Consider the following 17,465-nt stretch of genomic DNA (forward strand, 5'->3'; position numbering starts at 1 on the left):
CCCATTATTGGATGGATGGATGTTAGTGCTTATTTATAAGGTGATTTGTAAACTTTCCCATATGGTCACATTTATTCAGCACAATAATACAATTAATTCCCTGGGAATGAAGTAGCTTTATCCCAAGTGTTTCCAAACAAAACTAACTGAAATGTTCCCAGGTTATAGACAGTTGCCTGCACCCAGTCCATCTGTTCCGGCCCAGCTGGCAGTAGAAAGGCTGGTCCTGGTTGTGAATCTGAGCAGCTCTCTCCCCTAAAGCCCCGCCTGGGAACTGCAGTGCCTCTGGTTCCATTTGTCAGCTGTGTCTCTCTGAAAACTGGGGGAAGCTTCCCGATGCCTTTCTGCTCTTGGCAGTGTACCGTTGATGGCATTGGCTGGAACTTCTTCACCCTGCATTTTTGTTAGGTGCAGTGCAAGACCCTGTCGGAGACTGAAAACAAAATGTAAAGGTGGTCTTAGCACTGAAGCCTGGGGGCTGCTGTGGCTGCGCCTTTGGTCTATTGTGAGAGGGGGAAAAGCCAGCTCCCAGTGCTCATGTGCTGCTGAGAACATATCATAGGGTGGTGGCGAAGGTAGCCTCTGCAGTCACTCATCCCAGAAGGTTCCATAAAGAGCTGAGCTCCTAACACTTTTTTTTTTTTTTTTTGAGATGGAGTCTTGCTCTGTTGCCCAGGCTGGAGTGCGGTGGCACAATCTCGGCTCACTGCAACCTCTGCCTCCCAGGTTCAAGAGATTCTCCTGAGTAGCTCAGATTACAGGCGCCTGCCACCACACCCAGCTAATTTTTGTATTTCTGGTAGAGACGGGGTTTCACCATATTGGCCACGGTGGTCTCGAACTCCTGACCTTGTGATCCACCCGCCTCGGCCTCCCAAAGTGCTGGGATTACAGGCGTGAGCCACCACTCCTGGACTTTTTTTTTTTTTCTTTTTTTAAAAAGAAATTGAGTCTTGCTCTGCCACCCAGGCTGGAGTGCAGTGGTGCAGTCATAGCTTACTACAGCCTCAAACTCATGGGCTCAAGCGATCCTCCAGCTTCAGCCTCCCAAGTATCTGGGACTACAGTCACGTGCCATCACGCCCAGCTAAATTGTTTACAGAGATGGGATCTCGTTATGTTACCCAGGCTGGTCTCAAACTCCTGGCCTCAAGCAGTCCTACCGCCTTGGCCTCTCAAAGTGCTGGGACTACAGGTGCATGCCACCATGCCAGGCCTTCTACCACTTTTACCTAGGCCTGCTCACCCCAGGCTGGCACCTCCCTCAGAGGCGGGAGGTGAAGGTGGCTGCTGCTGGGCATTTAGGAGGTACGGGTGCAGACTATGTTGTGGATTCTCAGAGGACTGAGAAGCTCTCTGTCTCTCTCCCTAGGAGGCTTTGATAGTGTTATCAAAGTGGGTCTCCAGTGTTTCTGGAATTTTCCTCTCCTTCCTTCCTTACCTAATTCCTTCTTTAAATTCCAGGACCTGGAATTTATCCTGTCTCGACACTTCTTGTCCAACAGTGAGCCCCCTGTCTTCACCCCCCTAATCCCCTGTCTTCACATCCCTCTTCCCACTTTATTTGCTTTCCCCACGGACCCATACTCAGGGTTTTGGGAGGATGGCAGTGGAGTATGGTGGAGGAGAGCGATTATTTAAAGTAGAAACCCAAAGCTTTTATTATAGTAAACTTGGAAAATACAAGAGAAAAATTTACCCCTAGAAAATTATTGTAAACATCTAGTTTGTTTCCCTCTGCATATTTTAAAAAGTGGATTGCCACATTTTACCTTGTGTTAGTGTCTTGATTTCATTGTTACGCCGCCTACCCCCTCCACAGTGTACACTTGGAGTGCGTCCTTCTGTGGTCTAGTTATTTTCACTTGGAGGAACGAACTTTCAGAGAAAATGTGTTGTGTCAGTCCTTTCTACTCATTAACCAAGAAATCACAATGTTGTTTTCTTTCTCAATGTAGAGAAGTCATTCAGAATTCAAAAGAAGTTCTAAGTTTATTGCAAGAAAAAAACCCTGCCTTCAAGCCGGTTCTTTCAATTATCCAGGTAAGCCGAGAACAAGGTTCAGTCCTACTATTTTAGGATGCCTTTCAATTTAGAAAATGATTGTATACAAAAGAGCAGCTGCATTTCTTGCCAAAGAGGAGAGGGCTCAGTTGGCAATGCTGTTTTCTTTGGTCTTTTGCTTCTTTGGGGTCACGGGTGAAGTACTGCCCTGCTTGAGTGTGTCTTCTTTCGTGAATTTTCCTCTCTGAGGTATGGGTAGCTTTCAGAGGTCTAGGAGGTAAGCACTTACATGCATTGCATTACACAGGATATATCGTGGTCCATGTGTCCTCACAAATGCTTACCAAATGTGATTTGAAGGTGCTGGGGGAAAAAGTGGCACTTTGTTTCAATGGACATAGATGCTAGATGAAACATGGATATTTGGTAATCTTTTTACTCTATCTTTTAAAACCTGCCGTAAACTTAATGGGACAAAAGTCATTACCCTGTCAAAAGGGCTTTGCATTCCACATACTTCTTTTGGCTGCAGGCCCTGGTTCTGAGCCACAGTTGGCCCCAGTTGCCATCCTGCTTGGCACACTTGTGTGATGGCAGGTGCTGAGAAATAAGGAGGTGAGCCAAGCCTGGAAGCAAACACAGCCCGACAGTTGGGCTGCTACCGCGGGGCTTGGCATGCCCTTAGCATATCAAAATAGCAGCCTCTGGTTCCACCGTGCTGCGTATTTCAGGATTACAGAGCTGTGCTCAAGTTACTTACATTCTCTGGGATCTGTAGCCACATCTTGTTACAAAGAAAGACAAGTTAGAACAATAGAAAGAAAATTAGATTAGGGCTCGGGCCTCCTGGGAATCTGCTGACTCCCTGGCTTTCCATCTAAAGGCAAACCATTTCAACTCCTACCTTTGGTGTCCCCATTTTTTGGCTTCTTTTTGTGATGGGGTCTTGCTCTGTTGCCTGAGCTGGAGTGCAGTGGCATGATCTTGGCTCACCGTAGCTTTGACCTTCTGGGCTCAAGTGATCCTCCCACCTCAGCCTCCTGAGTAGCTAGGACTGCAGGCGTGCACCATCACGCCGGGCTAATTTTTGTATTTTTTGTAGAGATGGGGTTTCACCATGTTGCCCAGGCTGGTCTCGAACTCCTGGGCTCAAGCAATCCACCGCCTCAGCCTTCCACAGTGCTGGGATTACAGGCATGAGCCACTGTGCCCAGTCGGTGTCCTCATTTTTAGAGAGGAAAGCTGGCTAGGTTACTATCTATGTCTTCTAATAGGAGGGATATTATTTTCCTTAAAAAAGTGACGTAATTTAAAGGCCTGAGGAATTACTCTGTTAAATACTGGCCCCAAGTCCCTTTTTATAAGCAGCAAGATTGTTTTCCTGCACCTTCCATATTATCTTTGTAATTAGATCATCTGTAATCACAAAATTCATCTCTGGATTATCTTTTGTGCCTTTTCAAGCTATTTTTATGTTGTTATGTTGTTTTTACCCTCCTAAGGCAGGTGACGACAACTTGATGCAGGAAATCAACCAGAATTTGGCTGAGGAGGTGAGGACTGCTGCTTTTAAAAAATTCATTATAACTTTTAACAATACATTCTCTTATAGTGACGAATAACCTTGCGTTCCTTTTTCAGGCTGGTCTGAACATCACTCACATTTGCCTCCCTCCAGATAGCAGTGAAGCCGAGGTAATAATGGCAGAGCTCTAAACTCTTGCTTCTTCTTTCCTCTTGAGACTTAATAGGCCCATTGGCGTCTCTTAGCGGTGGCTGGGACAGATCTAAGCTTTGCTTGTGGCTGAATGTTAGAGGGAAGACTTCACTTCTTTTCTCTAGGGTAAATGCTTCATGATATCCTTGTTTCTTGTCATTTGTATGTTTCTACCGAAGACTTGAGTTGCGACTTGTTGAGTTCGGTTGTTTCTTCAGCTGCGGTGGCAGCGTCATCTAGTGGAAATTGTCAGGCCGAGGCGAGGAAACTGGACCTTGGACCACAGATCCCTGTGCCAGGGCCCGGCCCTTCTGTGGTTAGCTTTTCTTCCTACTGGCTTCATGTGACAGAACACCTCAAATAATGGAATCTTAAATAACATACAAGTTTATTTCTCTCTCTCTCTTTTTTTTTTGAGATGGAATTTTACTTTTGTTGCCCAGGCTGGAGTGCAATGGTGCCATCTCGGCTCACTGCAACCTCTGCCTCCCAGGTTTAAGCAATTCTCCTGCCTCAGCCTCCTGAGTAGCTGGGATTACAGGTGCGTGCCACCATGCCTGGCTAATTTTTGTATCTTTAGTAGAGATGGGGTTTCACCATTTTGGCCAGGCTGGTCTTGAACTCCTGACCTCAAGTGATCCACCCTCCTCGGCCTCCCAAAGTGCTGGGATTACAAGTGTGAGCTACTGTGCCCGGCCTAGAGGTGTATTTTTCTGGGACATGAATAAAGTTTGGAAGTAGGCAGTCCCTGGTTGGTGATATCACCAAGTCGTAGGAGCTCAGGCTCCTGTCCCTCTGCTCTGCCGCCTTTGTGGTTTGGTTAACAAGCACTTTGTTCTGATTGATCAGTGAGGCCCAGCAGGTCTGCTAGTCATTTGTGAGACAAAGAATGGGAATTTGTAGAGTTTGTATCTGGCCTTGTGCTATGTAAACAAGGGGGCATTGGTGAGTCTTATTTGAGTCCTATGGAGAAGAGCAGTTCTTTGCAGTACACAGAGGGTGCAGGGATTTGTTAACCTTCCCTCTTTTCCAGGATCACAGGGCTCAGGTAAAGTTCGTTGTCACCAAGAAGAAAAAGGAAGGACAAAGACAGGCCCCTGCTGTCTTTAAAGACATTTCCTGAAAGTCACAGTTCTACATCCTTTCCGTTGTCCCCTACCTAGTTGCCTGGCCAACTGCAAGGGAGGCTGGGAAGTGTAGTTTTTATACCAGGAAGCCTTAGATCGTTTATTAGCAAGCTAAAAACCAAGAGTTTATTACTAAGAAGAGAAAGGAAACTATATACTGGGCGATAAGTGTTTGCCACACTTGCCATTGTAGCGTGGTACAAATATGAAGTGTTAAATATGTAACAAATACCTATGATACCAGCAGTGACAGCATGCAAAGGAAGTTGTTGTTCATTTGCACGATACCCACTGTCTGCAGCAGAATTTGCTTTTCTGTCTTTCTTTTTTTTTTTTTTTTTTGAGATGGAGTCTCGCTCTGTCAGGCTGGAGCGCGGTGGTGCAATCTTGGCTCACTGCAACCTCTACCTCCCGGGTTCAAGTCATTCTCCTGCCTTAGCCTCCCAAGTAGCTGGGATTATAGGCGCCCACCACCATGCCTGGCTAATTTTTTGTATTTTTAGTAGAGACAGGGTTTCATCATGTTGACTAGGCTGGTCTTAAACTCCTGACCTCAGGTGATGGCCTGCCTCTGCCTCCCAAAGTGCTGGGATTACAGGTGTGAGCCACTGCGCCCAGCTGGAATTTGCTTTTCTTTAGGTTGTTTTGCCACTGGTGTTTTTTTTTTTTTTTTTTCCTGAGACGGAGTCTCACTCTGTCACCCAGGCTAGAGTCCAATGGCGCAATCTCCGCTCACTGCAACTTCCACCTCCCATGTTCAAGTGATTCTCCCCGCTCAGCCTACCAAGTAGCTGGGATTACAGGCACCCGCCGTTATGCCCAGCTAATTTTTGCATTTTTGTAGAGACGGGGTTTCACCATGTTAGCCAGGCCGTTCTTGAACTCCTGACCTCAGTGTTCTGCCCTCCCTGGCCTCCCAAAGCGCTGGGATTACAGGTATGAGCCACCTCACCTGGCCTTGTCACTGGTATTAATAGCCCTTGATTTTCGTCGTCGTTGTTTATAATTGACACATAATAATTGTGCATGTGTGTGGGGTACAGTGTGGTGTTTCAGTATTTGCATATGTTGTGTAATGATCAAATCAGGTTAGTTACATTCATCACCTAGAACGTTTATCATTTCTTTGTGGTGATAGCTTTCAAGATCTTTTCTAGCTGTCTGGAAATATACAATACATTGTCATTAGCTTTAGTCACCCTACTATGTAAGAGAACACTGGAATTTATTCCTCCTATCTAAGTGTAACTTTGTACCTACCGATGGACCAACCTCTCCCCATTTCCCCTCCCCCATCCCTCTCCAGCCTCTGGTAACCACCATTCTATTCTCTATTTCTATGAGATCAGCTTTCCTAGATTGCACATGTAAGTGACATCCTATGATATTTGCCTTTCTGCACCTGGCTTATTTCACTTCATGTTATGTCCTCCAGGTTCATCCATGTTGCCACAAATGACAGGATTTCGTTCCTTTTTATGGTTGAATGATACTCCATTGTGTATACAAACCACACTTTCTTTATCCTCCATTAATGGGCACTTGGATTGGTTCCATCTCTTGGCTACTGTGAATAGTGCTGTAACAAACATGGGAATGCAGACGGCTTCTCAGCATAGCGGTTTCAGTTCCCATGCGTATATACCTAGTGGTGGGAATGGCTGGGTCATATGGTAGTTGTTTTTTTAATTTTGTGAGAAATCTTCATACTGTTTTCTCTAATGGCTATATTAATCTGCATTCCCACCAACAGTGTACAAGAGCTCCCCTTTCCACATATCCTCGCCAGCATTTGTTATTGTCATTTTTGATAATAGCCATTCTAGCTTGATATCTCATTGTGGTTTTGATTTGCATTTCCCTGATAATTAATGATGTTGAGTGTTTTGTCATATACCTGCAGGCCATTTGTATGTCCTTTGGGAGATGTCTGTTCACGTCTTTTGCACATTTTTTATTTGAATTATTTGTTTTTTTGTTATTAAGTTATTTGAGTTCCTTATATATTCTGGATGTTAACCCCTTGTCGGACGCATACTTTGCAAATATTTTCTCCCATTCTGTAGGTTGTCTCTGCTTTGTTGATTGTTTGCTTTGCTATGAAGAATGTTTTTAGTTTGATATAATCCCACTGGTGTATTTTTGCTTTCGTTGCCTATTTTGTTGAGGTCCTATCCAAAAAAACCTTGTCCAGACCAATGTCATGAAGCATTTCCCCTGTGTTTTCTTCTAGTATTTTTATGGTTTGAGACCTTATATTTAAGTCTTTAATTCCTTTTGAGTTGATTTTTATAGAAGTGAGCGATGAGGGCCTACTTTCATTCTTCTGCGTGTGGATATCCAGTTTTCCCAGCGCTATTTATTGAAGAGGCTCTCTTTCCACAATGTGTGTTCTTAGTACCTTTGCCTTGACTTATTTTTTGACAAGGAATCATTTATTCCGTATTTTTCTTTGGGAAAATTCTCATAGAGTGAATTTGTATGGTGTTATATTGAAAACGAGTAGGTACCTTAATTTATTAGTTAAGATTTGTGTTGGCATTTGTTGCTTCTACCAAATGCTTGGTACAGGTGGCAATAGTTTCCTCGCTTCATTCTGGTCTCTGCTTGGACATTGTGGCCTCTGACCACCCTCCACCCATCATCACTCTGTTAGCCTTTTACCCCACTGAACCTTTATTTTTCTGCATGTCATTTATTCTTTCCGGTGATTTTATTATTATTATTATTTGGAAGGGAGGAACTTCCCTCCTCCACTAGAGTATGAGATCCACGAGGACAGTTTTGTTTATAGCTGCATTTCCTTTACTTAGAACTGATACAGAGTAAGTGCTCAAACCATTTGTTGAATGAATGAAAGAATGCCAAATGAATGAAACAAAGCTTTCTTTCTGACTTTGTACCTCAAATGGTTTCCCCTGCCACTGCGCAGGTAATGATTTTTGCTAGGCAATGAAACAAAAATGGTAAACCAACCCTTCCCCAGAGCCTCTGAGTGAGATCTATATGCAAAGATAAGTATCTTGTCACTTGTGAGCAAATATTTTTGTTAAGTGAGATGAATCAGGATCTTATCTCCTGGCATAAAATAGACAGAGAGGACAAAGCATTGCTTATTTAGAGACACACCCAGACATTTATTAGCTTCCCAAAATGTAGCTTGGTCTTTTTCCTAAATAGTGAATTATTTTAGTGTTTCCCATAAAAGGAGCTGTGCATGCTAAGAATTTTTCTAGCATAAGCCTTTGGAAAGGCTTCTTATGTGTCATTGAGGTCCAGATAACCCGAGGGCCTCTGTGACTGCTTGGACGTCATGATTAGTGAGCTGTGTTGAACACATTGTGTTTGAAACGCACAGGCTTAGCTGGGCCAGGTTGGAATGCTTCAGATTCATGCTTCCTGTCCTTCCTGAAAACTGGCAATGTGTTTGGCTTAAAGTATGCTTGTTGACAGAGAAGTGTCCTTTGTCTATCTAAACCTTAATAGCTGTTGAGCTTTGGTTTTGTTCTGTTTTGTCTTTTTCTGGCACAGAGTAGAGCCATAGAAAGGCAGAGAAGTCACTAAAAAATTCAGCCAAGCCTTTTAATTTTTTTTTTTGAGCCTTGTACACATGATGAAAAGAAAAAAATAGGCTTTTTATTATGCTTTACACCAAGTTTCCAACAAGGAGCAAAACAACAACAAACTATAACAGATGCATTTTCATGAATCCACTTTTTATATAAAGCTTCCTTTGTTGGGTCTCATTTTCACAAAATAATTTTTATTTTGTTTTTTTGTTTTCTCTTTAGATTATAGATGAAATCTTAAAGATCAATGAAGATACCAGAGTACATGGCCTTGCCCTTCAGATCTCTGAGAACTTGTTTAGCAACAAAGTCCTCAATGCCTTGAAACCAGAAAAAGATGTGGATGGGTAAGAAAATAAAATCAAATAATCAACCTTTATGGCTAAATCACTTTTTCTATTGTGCCTGCTTTTATTTTTCTAAATTTCTTCTATTTATTTCAACTGTGTCAGTAATTGGATGAAAAAAATCATTTTAAATATTTCAGGAGTCTGTAGGATTTTTTTTTTTTTTTGAGATGGAGTCTCACTCTGTTGCCCAGGCTAGAGTGCAGTGGCGTGATCTTGTCTCACCGCAACCTCCACCTCCTGGGTTCAAGCGATTTTCCTGCCTCAGCCTCCTGAGTAGCTGGGATTACAGGCATGCGCTACCATGCCTGGCTAATTTTTGTATTTTTAGTAGAGACGGGGTTTTACCATGTTGGCCAGGATGGTATCTATCTCCTGACCTTGTGATCCACTCGCCTCAGCCTCCCATAATGTTGGGATTACAGGCGTGAGCCACCGTGTCTGGCCATCTGTAGCCTTTTAAAATTCTGCATGCAAAAGTTACATATTTTGGAAAATACATTAGCCCTTTTATAGTGCTTCAGTGCCATATGATCTTACACCATCAGATTCATTTAATAAATTCCGGTCTGACTTATACAATCTTTAGCCAGCTCTATTCTTCTAATAGTTTTTTCCTTGGTAATTCTATCAGACCAGAGAAGAAAACTTAGAAACCTGATTCCCCAGCAGTACCATATTCTGTCTTAGTCCCAGGCCAGTTGAGAAAAGCAAAATAAATACTTTTCTTAATGACACAAGGTTTTATTTGAAATTTGGAGGGGAACATCATAACTATTGGGTGCTGTAATGTTGGCCTGTGATTCATGTCATGGAGTGACATAAGCTTCATAGAACAAAGGATACTGGCCGTCTCCAGTGGGGGATAAGCATGCTTCCTGGGGATTAAAACCCCATTTTCCTCCATGGAAATATAGGAAGTGTTTTGTACTGTGGCCAAAAAGAACACAATGTGTTTATGGTTATAGGTTGTAAGCAGATTTATAAAGTTAGATTCCAGATCCGGTAGACCCTGCAGGGGCTGGATGGGGAGGCTACCACCTTCCTGAGACACCCAGCAATCTTCCATTCTAGCCTTTTATTGTGACTTGAGTAGACCCAAACACAGGCTGAAAAGGTGTCATGAACACCTCCAGTCCTGGCTGGGCACAGTGGCTCACACCTGTAATCCTAGCACTTTGGGAGGCCAAGGCAGGAGGATCTCTTGATCTCAGGAGGTCAAGACCAGCCTGGACAACATAGTGAGACCTCGTCTCTATGTTTTTTTTTTTTTTTGAGACAGAGTCTCACTCTGTTGCCCAGGCTGGAGTGCAGTGACACAATCTCGGCTCACTGCAAGCTCTGCCTCCTGGGTTCACACCATTCTCCTGCCTCAGCCTCCCGAGTAGCTGGGACTACAGGTGCCCACCACCACACCTGGCTAATTTTTTGTACTTTTAGTAGAGACGAGGTTTCACCCTGTTAGCCAGGATGGTCTCGATCTCCTGACCTCGTGACCCGCCTGCCTCGGCCTCCCAAAGTGCTGGGATTACAGGAGTGAGCCACCACGCCTGGCCCCTTGTCTCTATTTTTAAGTAAATAATTAAACATTTTTTTAAAAAACAACAATCTCCAGTCCTGTTGTAGACTAACTGTAAAAGGAGAAGAAGCACTAATCAATGAGAAAACTTTCAGAACTTGAAGGTCCTAGGGCATAGTTTCAAGTCTTTCATAAAAGGAGGGGAATTCATGCTGAGGCCCAGCCAGGAAAAACCAACCAAACAAAAACAACAGAGAGTAAAAGGAGAAATTACGAAAATGGTTCTAAATGTCTCCATTCTGTTACTGAGATTGACGTGCTCAGTTTAGGCTAGATAGCTGTGGAATGTTTTGTCCTAGATTTGAACAGGGAAAGGCACAGAACCCTTCAGAAGTGTGTGGTCACTCATTTTTTCCACTGCCCCCCACGCCGACTTCTCAAGGAGATAAATATCGAGGTCAAGTTGAAATCAGACCTGTGACCTGTGCCTCAATCCCAGGTCTTACTGGGTCACTCCAGATTTATAGGATTGGTTCTGGGTTTTGAGTGGACTGCAGGACCATGCTTCTGTGTAACTCTAGGGATGCTAGTCCATTGGGGTCCATTGAAAGGAGCTCCCTGGAGTTGCGAAGTGAAGCCCTGTATGGCTTTAGGCTGTGTCCTGGTATATTGGCAGAACCGGAACACCCAATGTCAGGGCCAGGGTGAAGTTTCCTAAGGTACTGCCTTAGAATTTTCTAAGACCTTTATTGAATGGCCTTTATTGCCTGCTTTCTCTTTAATTCATTTTTTATGGGTTTTTTTTTTTTTTTTTGAGATGGAGTCTCGCTCTGTTGCCCAGGCTGGAGTGCAGTGGCATGATCTCAACTCACTGCAACCTCTGCCTCCCAGGTTCAAGTGATCCTCCTGCCTCAGCCCCCTAGTAGCTGGGATTACAGGCACGTGCCATCACGCCCAGCTACCTTTTGTATTTTTAGTGGAGTTGAGGTTTCGCCATGTTGGCCAGGCTAGTCTCGAGCTCCTGACCTCATGTGATCCACCCGCCTCAGCCTCCCAAAATGCTGGGATTACAGGCGTGAGCCACCATGCCTGGTCCTCTTTAATTCATTTTTATGTATTCTGTCTATCAAACATTGACTTGGATGTTATTTGGGGTTAATATATGTACATTACATGTGAGTGATTTTTTTGGCTGGGCTTTGACTTAACCTACTTCTTTATTTTCTGATTCAGAGTAACAGACATAAACCTGGGGAAGCTGGTGCGAGGGGATGCCCATGAATGTTTTGTTTCACCTGTTGCCAAAGCTGTAATTGAACTTCTTGAAAAATCAGGTAGGATGCTCCTTGAGAAATGCCGCTGATTTCTATTTATTGGTATTTACATTATTTTTAATAAGGATTTTTTTGGGGAAGAATTAAAAAATTTTTTTAATTATTATTCTGATATCCTTTTAGGATGTTTCTAGAAGATTCTAATTGAACATAGAAGTGATATTTCACGTTGACTTTTTTTATTTTTCTCATCTTTTGGGAGATACAAATGAATACCTAGAAACTTTTTCTAGTAAGACCATCTTATAAATTCAAAGAGAAATTAGTAGAGATAAACGATTAGCCCTGTTTTAAACATGCTCAATTTCTCTCATGAAACAGTCAAAATAACCAGAGTAAAATATGCTTCCAGTTTCAGCTTACTAAATCTGTCAATATGTAGCCTTAGATAAGACTTACGTTGAAGACTTAAATGAGGCCAGGCACAGCGGCTCATGCCTATAATCTCAGTGCTAGGCGAGGCCAAGGCCAGAGGATCACTTCAGGCCAGGAGTTCGAGACCAGCCTGGGCAAACATACTGAGACCTTGTCTCTACAAAAAAAATTTAAAAAATAGCTGGGTATGGTGGTGTGCACGTGTAGTCCCAGCTATGCTGGAGGCTCAGGCGGGAAGATTGCTTGAGCCCAGGAGTTTGAGGTTACAGTGAGCTGTGATTGCACCACTGCACTCTAGCCTGGGCAATATAGCAAGACCCTGCCTCAAAAAAAAAAAAAGAGAGGAAGAAGAAGAAGCCGGTAGATGTAGTTTAGGGCACAGGAGCCTAGGTTGGGATTTATTGGTGAGCAGCTTGCTTTTCAGTAGTCAGGACTTAATTTGCATTGTTGTCCCCTTGACTTGGCGTTTTTATGTCAGTGAAATAGAAATGAATATTTTCTCTTTCTTCATTATTAAGTTTAATGAGTAAATTACTACCAAGTATTTATATATTTAAGGGCTTTCTGAGAACATAAAGATTCAACTAATTGGGCCGGCGCAGTAGCTCACACCTGTAATCCCAGCACTTTGTGGAGCCAAGGTGGGAGGATTGCCTGAGCCCAAGAGTTTGAGACCAGCTTGGGGAACATAGGGAGACTCCATCTCTACCAAAAAAAAAATTTTTTTTTAATTAGCCAGGTGTGGTGACTTGTGCCTGTAGTCCCGGCTACTCGGGAGGCTGAGGTAGGAGAATCACTGGAGCCTGGGAGGTCAAGGCTTCAGTGAGCTGTGATCACACCGCAGCATTCCATCCTGGGCAACAAGCAAGATCCTATCTGAAAAAAAAAAAAAAAGAAAAGAAAAAATTCAACGAACTAAATCTTTTTCTCTACTCCAGTTTGAATAGAAATGAAGCAAATGCCCCTCCCTACCCCTGAACATCCAACAATCAAAGAAAAATTTCAAAAACATATGGCAAAGTTTTATTAAATGGTTAACATTCAGGATATATATGCTTTTTGGACAGTAATATTAAGCTCAAATCTATGAAATAATCCATATATACAGTGCTTTTTCATTACGTGGATTATCAAGATGAAGATTCTGAGCCACTTCATTAGAAAGTACTCGAAGAAAAGAGTAAATTAGGCTGGTGAGTTATAGTTACATATTGTGGAAAGAAATTCAGCAACAGGAATTGGAACCAAAAGGGTTTGAATAGAGAATTTTTGTTGATTATAACACCCCACTCCTAGTTCCTAGTCATTGTAGGTTGGTGCTGAGAAAGTTCAAGTTTTAAAAGGGTTTTTTTGTTGTTGTTGAGACATTCTTGCTCTGTTGCCGAGGCTGGAGTGCAGTGGCGCGATCTTGGCTCACTGCAACCTCTGCCTCCCAGGTTCAAGTGATTTTCCTGCCTCAGCCTTCTAAGTAGCTGGGATTATAGGCATGTGCCATGATGCCTGGCTAATTTTCTATATTTTTAGTGGAGACGGGGTTTTACCATGTTGGCCAGGCTGATCTTGAACTCGTGACCCGAAGTGATCCGCCTGCCTCGGCCTCCCAAAGTGCTGGAATTATAGGCGTGAGCCACCACACCCAGCCTAAAAGGGTCTTTTTTTCTTAAGATAAAGTTCTTAAAGGAAGGATCTGAAGTTTTGAGTATAATATTGAATTTTCATTTGGTTAGTAGGTGTCAACCTAGATGGAAAGAAGATTTTGGTAGTGGGGGCCCATGGGTCTTTGGAAGCTGCTCTACAATGCCTGTTCCAGAGAAAAGGGTCCATGACAATGAGCATCCAGTGGAAAACACGCCAGCTTCAAAGCAAGGTAAATTTCATGTTAGAAACATACATCTTGAAGGCTTATGTTAGAACAGAAGAAAGTCTAGAAATGTATAAGCTAAGTGCTTAATTCAAGAAATTAGAGGAAGAAAATTGAATAGACCCATATCCATTAAAGACATTAAATGAGTCTACTCACCAGACAAACAAACAAGAAAAGGCAACAGGTGGTTTTACAAATGAGCTCTATCAAACAAAGAACAGATCATTCTAATACAATCCTTTTCTCCAGCAAATGGAAAAAGAAGGAACATGGCCTAACAGACTTTATGAGTGCCAAAACCAAACAAGGGCAAGATGCTAAAGGAAAATTAACAGGCCAGTTTCAGCTATGAATATAAATGAAATAATCGTGAGCGAAATCTGAGAACACCAAATACAGCAGGAAGTAGGGTTTATTTTAGGATTTCCAGGTGATTGAACACGAGAAAATCTATCACTGTAATTCACCACATTATGATTAAAAACTAAATTCTCACCATAGTAAGTACAGAACAGTCATTTGGTAAATCTAATATGCATTATGACCTTTTGAAAGTAATTATAATTTTGATGAAAATTATTAAGAAGACCCATATAAAAGCAGAGGTATCATCTTCACGGAGAAGATGCAATATCTTAAAGATACTAATTGTCTGCAAATTATAAGTTCCTGACATATTTTTTGTAGAATTTGACAATCTGATTCTGAAATCCAAATGGAAGCATAAAGGACAAAGAGAGTCAAGACAATTTTGTGGAAAAACTAGGTGGGAGACATTCCCAACCACACAGTGTGAATTATTATGCACTTACAGTAATTAGGATAATATGGTAGACAAACAGACAATCGGAACAGAAGAAAGTGGAAATTTATGCATATATGGAAGCTTGAGAGCAGGTACCGCAGATCAGTGGGGAAAAGATTAACTATTAAAGGCCGGGCGTGGTGGCTCATGCCTGTAATCCCAGCAATCTGGGAGGCTGAGGCGGGCAAATCACTTGAGCTCAGGAGTTTCAGACCAGCCTGGCCAATATGGTGAAACACCGTCTCTACTAAAAATACAAAAAAATTAGCCGGGCGTGTCAGCGCAAGCCTGTAATCCCAGCTACTCGGGAAGCTGAGGCAGGAGAATCGCTTGAAACCGGGAGGCAGGGGTTGCAGTGAGCCACGATCGTGCCACTGCACTCCAGCCTGCGCGACAGAGTGAGACTCGGTCTCAAAAAAAAAAAAAAAGCTAAAACATTAACTATTAAAAATGATGCTGACTTAACTAGTTATGTATATGAGTCTAGCACAGGATTACTAACCTGATACTACATATAAAAATCACTTCTATATTAAAATACCTAAATGTGGAAAGCAAAACTGTAAAACTTATAGAAAAAAATATAGGCGTATGCATTTAAGAGGTTGGCATTGGAAGGATAGCTTAAGAGACCCCAAAAGCACAGATTGCTAAAGAAAAGGTATATAAATCTGACTGCATCCAAATTTTTTAAAACCCCAAAGTTTTTCTTTCTGAAAAGAAGTTCTTAAAAAAGTGAAAAGACAGCTATAGTGTAGAAGATATTTACAACAAACATTTAGCCAATAATTAGTATCTTATAAAAGATTCCTACAAATCAGTGAGACAAAGACAATCTGTTAGAAAAATGGACACATGACAGGCCACTAACAGGTGAGGAACCTGAGGTTTAAAAGACACGTGAAAAGCTGTCTGGTTTCCTGCTGTTTTTGCTCACCAGTCATATTGGCAGTAGGTAAAAAGTGCCAGTTAGCCATATTGACAAATGTCTGGAGCTATGGGAATTCATATATTGCTGGCGGGAGTTTAAATTTGAAATAGGCATTTCGGAAAGCAGTTTAATGGAGTTTGAGCTACTCTTTGACCCAGGAATTTCACTCTAAATATATATGATATGGCCAGGCACGATAGCTCACCCCTGTAATTCCAGCACTTTGGGAGGCTGAGGCAGGCAGACCACCTGAGGTTGGGGTTTCAAGACCAGCCCGACCAACATGGAGAAACCCCATCTCTACTAAAAATATAAAATTAGCCGGATGTGGTGGCACATGCCTGTAATCCCAGCTATTCAGGAGGCTGAGGCAGGAGAATTGCTTGAACCCGGGAGGCAGAGGTTGCGGTGAGCCAAGATCACACCATTGCACTCCAGCCTGGGCAACAAGAACAAAACTCCGTCTCAAAAAAATAATAATAATAATAAAAAGTGTATATATATGTGTGTGTGTATATATATATATAATAGACAAAACTTGCCCATATATATACAAAGGTGTGTTTACAAATGGTCAGAGCAGCATGTTTATAGTGCAAAAAGTTTTGTTTGTTTGTTTGTTTAAGACAGAGGGGCAGTGGTGGTTCTGTGGGTCTTGGCCCCTTTCTGCTGTCAGGGCTGAGTTGGCTCCATGAGTTGGTGAAAGCGGTATCTAGCCAGGTGCAAGGGAGACAGGGGCAGGATTTCGCCTTCACTGATGGGCAGGCCAGCGGTCCCCTGTGGAACGGTGAGTATTGAATATTGAGAGGACGGTATCCCTCCCTGAGCATCTTCTGGAGCTTGATGACCACTAGGGAATGTATCTGAGTCACGCGCACCAAATATGTTACCGGTGGCAGCTATTCGAGTTATCCTGAGTTCGTGCTGGTGTATCCGTACAGTTCTGCAGCAACTTCAGCTCTTGCCTCCTCGGAAGAAAGAATTGGACTGAGGGCCATAAGGCAGAAGGAGAGACTGAGGCAAGTTTCAGAGCAGGACGGAAAGTCTAGCAAAAAGCTCTAGAACAGTAAGGAAAGGAAAGAAGGAAAGTATAACTTGGAAGAGAGCCAAGCAGGCGACTTGAAAAACCAAGTGCACTGCAACAAGTATTTAAACAGTGATCTAAATGCCCATCAGGGTGAATGGATAAATCAGTATAGTTGCATGTAGAGTATGCATAGACATAGTTCATAAAACAATGATATACAAGCAGTGAAAATTAATAAACTAGAGCTGTAGATAGCAACATGTTATTTTGTTTTGTTTTTTGTTTGTTTGTTTTTTTGAGACGAAGTCTCCCTCTATCCCCCAGGCTGCAGTGCAGTGGCGCGAACTCGGCTCACTGCAACCTCTGTCTCCTGGGTTCAAATGATTCTTCTGCCTCAGCCTCCTGAGTAGCTGGGACTACAGGTGTGCGCCACCATGCCCAGCTAATTTTTGTATTTTTAGTAGAGACAGGGTTTCACCATGTTGGCCAGGCTGGTCTGGAACTCCTGACCTCAGGTGATCCGCCCACCTCGACCTCCCAAAATGCTGAGATTACAGGCATGAGCTACCGCGCCCAGGCTGGAAGAATTTTTTAAAACACTGTTCAGTGAACAAAAACCCAAGTTGCAGAAGGATGTATTTCATACAACACTATATGTGTCTGAAAGCAACACAACATATATATATGTAATCTAATACATACATATGTATAATATGTATTATATATAATCCTTATATATAGAGAATCTTAATATATATATTTAGGTCAGGACATTTAGATCACTGTTTAATATATATATTAGGATTATATATAATATATATTATATTATGTATTAATTATATAATC

The 17,465-nt window shown here is 42.5% G+C and overlaps 1 protein-coding gene across 8 annotated transcripts in view; it reads left to right on the forward strand.

Moving 5' to 3' along the window:
* The window catches only part of MTHFD1L (methylenetetrahydrofolate dehydrogenase (NADP+ dependent) 1 like), a 241,744-nt gene that overhangs the window by 11,534 nt on the left and 212,745 nt on the right, over positions 1-17,465 (forward strand). For 5 of the 8 annotated variants that reach the window (XR_010112318.1, XM_063605033.1, XM_034963087.3 and 2 more), the window contains exons 2-7: positions 1,959-2,043; positions 3,507-3,557; positions 3,646-3,699; positions 8,640-8,764; positions 11,517-11,617; positions 13,720-13,859. Coding sequence is in view for 6 of the 8 variants with exons in the window: in XM_063605033.1 (XP_063461103.1) it covers positions 1,959-2,043; positions 3,507-3,557; positions 3,646-3,699; positions 8,640-8,764; positions 11,517-11,617; positions 13,720-13,859 (556 nt within the window). In the remaining 2 variants the exon portion in view is untranslated. The remainder of the gene's footprint in view (positions 1-1,958; positions 2,044-3,506; positions 3,558-3,645; positions 3,700-8,639; positions 8,765-11,516; positions 11,618-13,719; positions 13,860-17,465) is intronic. The other 3 variants (XR_010112319.1, XM_034963089.3, XM_063605032.1) reach the window with 1 other exon arrangement.

Source organism: Pan paniscus, chromosome 5 (genome assembly GCF_029289425.2).
Source record: "Pan paniscus chromosome 5, NHGRI_mPanPan1-v2.0_pri, whole genome shotgun sequence".
Classification (NCBI taxonomy): Eukaryota; Metazoa; Chordata; class Mammalia; order Primates; family Hominidae; genus Pan; species Pan paniscus.